The sequence below is a fragment of the Anas acuta genome, chromosome 7, assembly GCF_963932015.1.
Source record: "Anas acuta chromosome 7, bAnaAcu1.1, whole genome shotgun sequence".
Classification (NCBI taxonomy): Eukaryota; Metazoa; Chordata; class Aves; order Anseriformes; family Anatidae; genus Anas; species Anas acuta.
Genome location: NC_088985.1, coordinates 27781306 through 27788733, shown reverse-complemented (window position 1 = coordinate 27788733; position 7428 = coordinate 27781306). Strand labels below are relative to the sequence as shown.

Below are 7428 nucleotides of genomic sequence, written 5' to 3'. Positions count from 1 at the left end.
TATCCCAAAACCCTCGGGCCCTATTAATTAACCTGGAGCTCAATTCAGACTACAACAGGCTCCTGTTCCTGCCAGGTCCCCTCCCCGAAGGCAGGAGAACAGATGTGCTGCGTTACACACACACAAGTGAAAACACTTAACAACAGCAACCTGACCCAGACTTCATGAACAAATTAATAGAGAAAAAAAAAAAAAGAAAACCACACAAACCCAGCAATAGTTCATCACAGCCACAGAAAGCTTATTTCTCTACTCAAGCACAGGTGTTGTGCCTCTTACAAGGGACAACACGTTTTGGAGGAGGGCGGGGGACACACCAGAGTATTTAAACAGAGGCGATTCACCGCAATGCATAACTCGACAGCAGAACCACTCGGGATCTTCTCTCCACGGGATCAGAGGGCACAAGAAGAACAATGGGTCAGCTGAAGTGACACGAATGACCAAGATGGAAGAACACAACTCGTTTCAGATACAGAAATGTTTAATGGCGTTAAAGTGCTACTTTAATGGGGACCATATGCTAACATTTAAACACAATTCCACTGCACTGCTAAATATGGTTGTCTTTATTTTTTTTTATTTACTTTATTTACTTCTTTTTGCCCAACCCTACCTAAAACAATAAAATAAAGTCTAAAGGACTGAAATTAACAACCCATTCAAATCAGCAATAAGTTATGAATTTTATAAAGCATTTTTTTTTCCTCTTCTTTTCTTAGTAACGAGGGGTAGTTAAATTACTTAAGGATATACAAAGTTTCAAACAATGCCATAGGTGAGGACTCTATCAAGGTTTTTAAAACTTGGAAAAAACGAAATAATCCTGGCCATTAAAAAGACAAAAATAAAAAAACAGCAAAGCCCTCAAAGTGCAGGTTAGAATGCTCATCTCTGAGAAAATTAGAAAACATTTGCTAGAATAGCTCTTAACAGCACCTGCACAGGTAAGATGGCAAGGCCCTCGGGAACAGGACGTGCAGTCAAAACATTACATTAACGTGAGAGACGTGCTGAGCTTAACTAGGTTAACTACTGGACTGGAACTTCAAAAGTCAGCAGAGGGAATGATTCTAAAAAGAAAACCAAAGGAACCCTCACCAAACTTGGCCTTCTCCAGCTAGCACAGCCTTCATCCATCGTGTGCACGGCAAAAAGCATTTTGCATTTCGTTGGGTCAAGTGCTTCATCAAAACAGAGATCTTCTCGTGGCGTAAATTCATATAAAAGACATCTAAGGTTTAATATGGACAAGCTCTAAAAAGACGCATCAGACTTGGGGTGTTTTCCCTCCCAACACATTTACAAATGTTTATCAAAAAATCTCTTCAAATAAAAAGGTCATAGTGGCTCAGTATCTGGGCATGACTTTCTGGCATGTCACCTCTCGTGTGTGCTGGTTTCTTTCTGTCCTCAGCTGGCTGTGTGCCTGCGCCTGGGCACGCATCTACCGGGAGATCTGCTGGCGCTCTCACAGCACGACACAGCCCATGATGTGCTGGTAGATTACAAGCGTGTACCCCTCGCTTTAGCCACGCGTCAGAGGTACTTGCTTGTTAAATGATGTCCAACAGAAAGCTGAGCTGAATGGTGTTCTCTCCTCTACATCTCTCTTTGCCGCCCCTCTCTCTGGGCACAGAACGAGACCTTTATCATTACTGTTGTTGCTTCTAGGCTACTTATGCCCTCACAGGTTTCCTATTACATTACAACAGCATTGGATTGTGAGAAACTGTAGGACATGGCCCTTTTAGGACCACAAAAGCTCTTCAGAAGGGCCTAAACTAGGTTGTTCAACCTGAATGCAGTGTAAGAAAATCTGACATTTCTCAGATCTCATGACAGGAAGAGAGGGATGAGTCTCTAGTATCCTCTTTCAAACAAAGAAATTCAAAACAAAGTGTTTCATCGCTAAAGTCTAGATCCAGGTCCCACAGAAACAAATGGGTATCACGGACTTCAATGGGACTAGGGTTTGGTCTAACTGTTGGCCAGCAGGAATTGGGATTGGTAACGTGACCAAATGAACGCGTGGGTTTCTTCCCTTACCCCAGAGGTTTTATTTACAGGTCTCTTCAGGACTAGCTGTCAATGTGTCATTTCTGAAAGAGGATACTGGCATCTAGGACCCAGTTTGATCACCCCAGTGAAATCTTTCGCCCTGCACTGTCATCTCACTTGGTTCTAGGAAGCAAAGGAGAGCTTGACACTGGCGCTGGAGTAACCCTCGTCACTCCCAATACTCTGCAAGCTGCTGTGATCATCAATGTCACTGATGCTGGTTGTGCTGATATTGTCCACTTCTCCATGGGAGAACTCTGTGCTTTCAACGTCCACTTCAATCTCTTCTAAAAAGGGAAACGAGAGAAACACACACAGGTTAGCACCACAGACCCAACTGCTTCCTTCAAGCCAGCTACCAGGAAGACTCTCGGTGTTTTCCCTTGGGGTGGGATAGGCTACGGACATGGGTTGTAAGGGACTAGCTACCAGCCTGGAGCTTTTCAAAGGGACTTTGCAAAGGGGCTTGACTCCTCCAGAATGCAAAACACACTCTCAGCAGAGGTGGGCCATCTCACGCACTGAACTTGTTATTCTGCCTCTGCTCTTTGGAATGGTATCACCCCAGTGTGGAAACAAACAAACCAAAAAAAAGAAATCACAGGTAAAACAGAGGACAAAAAAAAAAAAACAGAGCATGAAGTTACCCTTAAGGTTACCCCTGCCTGTAACACGCTACTCGATTGGTATCACTTTACCAAAGACAGGACCACTCATTTTAATGTGCATTATAATGCATTTAGATGAGGGTTTGAGTTACTTTCAGAGATACTGAGTGGACCTAACAGCTTAAATCCTGTTTTTAAGAGGATGTTAGAAAGCAGATAACTAGTCAATCAGACATCTTGATTTCCATAGCATTCAGGAATTTTCCAAAAGGATTTTTTTTTCCTAACTGTAGACTCAAACGTAAGCTACGTGGCATGCTTGAGTCTGTTAGTAAATATCAAACTATCTACTGTGCCCACCTGGGATCCACAGCAGAGGTGTTTCAAAAAAGAAAGTTACATGAACTCAGTTAGCCATTCAGACCATCTCTATCCAGTTTTAACTGAGACGAACAATACGGGAAGCTTGGAAAAGAAAGGGGGGTGGTGGTAGAATGATTCTTGGAATTTTTAGAGTCAGTTTGCTTAGCTCTGTTTGCTTGGTTATGCCATGGTGGGCCCAAATACAGGAAATACATGGGAGAGCATGGAAGTTGCTTTGCAACATCTGTTCCAGCCCCAGTAATATCTTTCTTAGATGTTCCCTTTGTGTTGTTGAGAGACACAAAAAAGGGACAATAAGTATCACACCTTTAGCATCAAGTATTTATCTACCATCTTGTGAGCACTGCAAATTACTCTGTGTAACTGATGCTTTGAATTTTAGAGCTCTTCAGAAAAACAGATCACTTTAAATGCCACCGAAATCATCCTGAGATGACAATGGCAACACGCAAAAGGCAAAACTTTTCATATATATGTGTGTGCATAAGTCTGCGCGTACGTGTGGGAGCAAAATCAGTAGCCTGAATACCAGAAGTCAGAGAGAAGGGGGTAGCTGAGACAAGAAATCGATCCGCCTCCTGCCCCTCTTCCCAGAGTCCCGGGGGTTCCCGGCCAGCCCGGTGGCACCCACCTCGCTCCGAGTCCGAGCGATCAGAGGAAATGGTAGACCCAATGCTGTCCATTCGTATTCGCTCTATCTCCTGAGACCCCTGTAGCTGTTCCAGTCTTCTCTTTAGGAATCTTTGTTCTCGTTCCAGGTTCTCAAGCTGGTGTTGGCTTCTCCTCTCGGTCTCTTCAAGTTTCTGACATGATCAAATATGGCTCAGTAAGAGGTTTCATTCTTTTTCTCCTTCCCTCCCACCTCCACTGTCCAGCCACCTGCTTTACTTAGACGTTCCCAGGTCCCAGAAGGATTTAAGCTGCAAAAGAGCTCTGAAACAAGCTGCTTTCCTGTCCCCAGGAGTTGTGCAACTCCTCACAACCCTTCCTGTTCCCAAGCTCTGATAAATCACACACACATTGCTATCAAAAGGCTTTGAAGACAGCCTCTCCAGAGGAAACTACAGGATGTGTAGCATTTTGTGGGTCATTCTGCCTGAGCTCAGTCCCCTGCATTACCGCATCTGCCCACAAAGGGGCCTCGAGTCCCTTAACCACACCAGCCCGGCGTTACAACTGTCACATCAAAACGTGCCCTGGGAGCTCTGTTCCTTGCTGCATGGTTTAGCAGGATTTCTCAGAAACAGTTTTCTATTTAGTAAGTGATTTACATAACCTACTACAGATTTCTTTGATCACAGCTGGGAAATCTACCAGGGCACTGTTCTTTGTTTCCTGCAACGAGCACATTGCATAAGGAGGAGTCATTTCAGGCTAACCCTGTCCCTTCAGCAGGGCTTTTTCTCCTTCGCCACCCATCCTCCCTCCCACCATCCTGGGCTGTGACAAAGGGTTTCAGCCTTCTCCAGATACTGACAATGCTGCGTTTTCTCTTTGGGCTTCACTCTGCCAGGAGTGAAACCAGATGAGTGCTGGGCTGGCTGGTTCCCACGTGGAACTTCATCAGGCCAGCCCTGGCTTACCCTCCTGGGATTTGCACTAATGTTTTTGGCAATGCAAACTCACTGGCACATCAGAAAAGGTGCATTTCCCATCCAAATGGGGTCACTCACCAGCAGGTATGTTTTTCTTCTAAGAGCTGTTGCTGGCAACAACTGATCATGATACAGAATAAGGCCCCTGCTTTCCAAATCAATCATCCCCACAGGTACCAGAGTTCATTATGGACTCTCCCAACAATGTGGTTTGTAGTAATGATAAATGATTAACCGAGGAGACAATGCTAGCTTATTGCTTTCTATATATACACACACATAAAATGTAAATAATAGCTATCTATGTATATTAACGTATCCACGTGTACTGCCAGTAGTTAAGAATTAGAACGAGTATTAGAAGTATTGGAACGAGTCCAGAGGAGGGCCATGAAGATAATCAAAGGGCTGGAGCTCCTCTCTCATGGAGACAGGCTGAGAGGGCTGGGGCTGTTCAGCCTGGAGATGAGAAGGCTCTGGGGAGACCTCACTGCAGCCTGCCAGTGCCTAAAGGGGCCTTACAGGAAAGCTGGGAGGGACTCTTTCAGGGAGTGTCATGATAGGACAAGGGGGAATGGTTTTAAACTAGAAAATGGTAGGTTTAGATTAGATATTAGGAAGAAATTCTTCACTTAGAGGGTGGTGAGGCCCTGGCACAGGCTGCCCGGAGAAGCTGTGGCTGCCCCATCCCTGGAGGTGCTCAAGGCCAGGCTGGATGGGGCTTTGGGCAGCCGGGTCTGGTGGGAGGTGTCCCTGCCCATGGCAGGAGCTATGGGATTGCAGTTCCAAACCAGCCCCACCAGGAAGCAGCTGGGAGAAGCAGCTCTTACCTTGATATGTGCTTTGGCTTTGTTGAGCAGCCCAAGCGTCGTGTGCCTGGTGCAGTCTGGTCCGAGCGGGATCAGAACTTTCAAGCGTTCGAGACACAGGCGGAGGTGAGCTCGGCTGCAAGGGAAGAAGAGGAGGTCAGAGCCGTGCTTTCAGGAAGGGAAAGCCATTTCCTTCTCTGCCTCCCTTCTAGGAGGCACTTCTCATGCTTCCTTCTGTCCCTACACATCACGAGATTCCCCGCAGGTGCCAGGATGGGCTGCCCCGAGCTATTTACACCGCAAACAGCAGCTGCCCACCAACACTCGCACAATTGCTAACCTCTGGCACATGCTGTTTGTTTTCTTGCCGTTTGAGCTGCTAATCTGATTCAATGGATGAACTTTGTGCAGAAACGAGGCACAAAGGGTACGGTTATCTTGGAGACCTCATCTCTCTCCCAGCTACCTGCTGCTGTGCTGGGAACATCTGTGGAGGCATTTCGGAATGACCGCTACCCATGGCACACTTGCATGTTGCTGGTTCAGGGACATTTGCTATGATCTAAGTAACAGCTCTAACATTTCTTTGCACAAAATATGAAGGAGATAGCAAAACGGTTAGCCCAACACACCTAAACAATCCCTTGCTGGTAATTAAGAGTTAGAGGGACTGCAGTTCCCAAGCATGGCACCCGTACTCCTTCCTCAGACCCAGGTCACCCTGCTGACCTTGGAGCACCTCTCCAAAGAGGATTTCAAGCATGACAGCACTGCTGATGGCCTGAGCCATTTTCTGCAGAATATGAAAACGTGGGGAAAATGGTTCAGGAGCAGTAAAGCACGTCGTCCTCAGGCTGCACAGGAGAACTGCTCCCGCCGATCCCGCTCTGCACCGCGAATGCAGGAACGAAGGCCAGATTTATGGAAAGCCATCTCGTGGGCTGCCTTTTTCCTCCTCCCTCTCTCTTTCCCAGACATTAATGATTTATGTCCAAACTTGTCATCCCAATCAATAACACAATGACATCAGCTTTGCCATTCACATGCCAGCAACACCGGTGCAAAAGGGTCCTGAAAGCCCATCCCAAGCCCTGCTCAGACACAAAGAAACGGCATCGCAGCCCGAGCCGTCTCAGTGCAGGGGGAAAAAAAAAATAAATAAAGAGCACGGACAGTTCATTTCCATTTGTTTTTCACATTCACCATTGCTCCCGGTTTGAAAGGGGTGGGGGAGAGGAGTCTGTAATCAGGCAATTATGTCAGTGACAAGCAAGGATGATTAAGGGTGGAGGGGTCAGGGGTTCTGCTGATGAACTGTCAGCACCGAGGAGCGCTCGCTGGCGGGGCTGGGAGCCCCTCAGTATTTCTGTTATAAATCTCCTCACAAAGGGTCCATCATTCTGTCTCCAGAAGAGCCACGGGGCTGCGTACGGCCAGCGAGGGCCCTGACGAACATGTGCTTTTCATTAAATATTAACAACTGGGGAAAGGGGGGGGAAGGACCAAAATCTGAAGAATCAAACAACTACAGAAGAAAACAGCATTGCTCTTCTGTTCCTCCTCAGACTGCTCCAGGGCAAACTGTGCTGGCATTAAACCCATATGGCTGACTCCGGTTTGGGTTTTAGCTACCTGGAAGCCCCTTTTTGACACACAGGCTGGTGAGCGGGGGCTGCGTGCACCCAACCCACCGCAGGTGCTTTGCCCGGTACCTGTAGGGCCAGCAGTGGCAGGGCACTGCTGGGGCACACTGCACCCATCCTCTTGGGGAGGCTGCTCAGACGTCTGGCAGCCAGAGAGAGGAGGAAGAGGAGGAGGATGAAGTCATGCCTTTAAGGACATTCTGGGTCTCTGAACCCGTTTTTGGAACACGGGAAGGCCCCACACCAGGAACCAGGTCCTGGGGACCAGAGACAGCTCTGGGCACGAGCACTCACAGATCACGCAGACCCAGGTTGAAAGGATGGCAGC

The 7428-nt window shown here is 47.2% G+C and overlaps 1 protein-coding gene across 2 annotated transcripts in view; it reads right to left on the bottom strand.

Moving 5' to 3' along the window:
* Positions 1-466: 466 nt before the first annotated feature.
* The window catches only part of MXI1 (MAX interactor 1, dimerization protein), a 42659-nt gene continuing 35697 nt past the window's right edge, over positions 467-7428 (bottom strand). For both annotated transcript variants that reach the window (XM_068688500.1, XM_068688501.1), the window contains exons 4-6: positions 5479-5593; positions 3685-3856; positions 467-2348 (exon numbers count right to left, since the gene is read on the bottom strand). In XM_068688500.1, coding sequence (XP_068544601.1) covers positions 2185-2348; positions 3685-3856; positions 5479-5593 — 451 coding nt within the window. In that variant the 3' untranslated portion in view covers positions 467-2184. The remainder of the gene's footprint in view (positions 2349-3684; positions 3857-5478; positions 5594-7428) is intronic.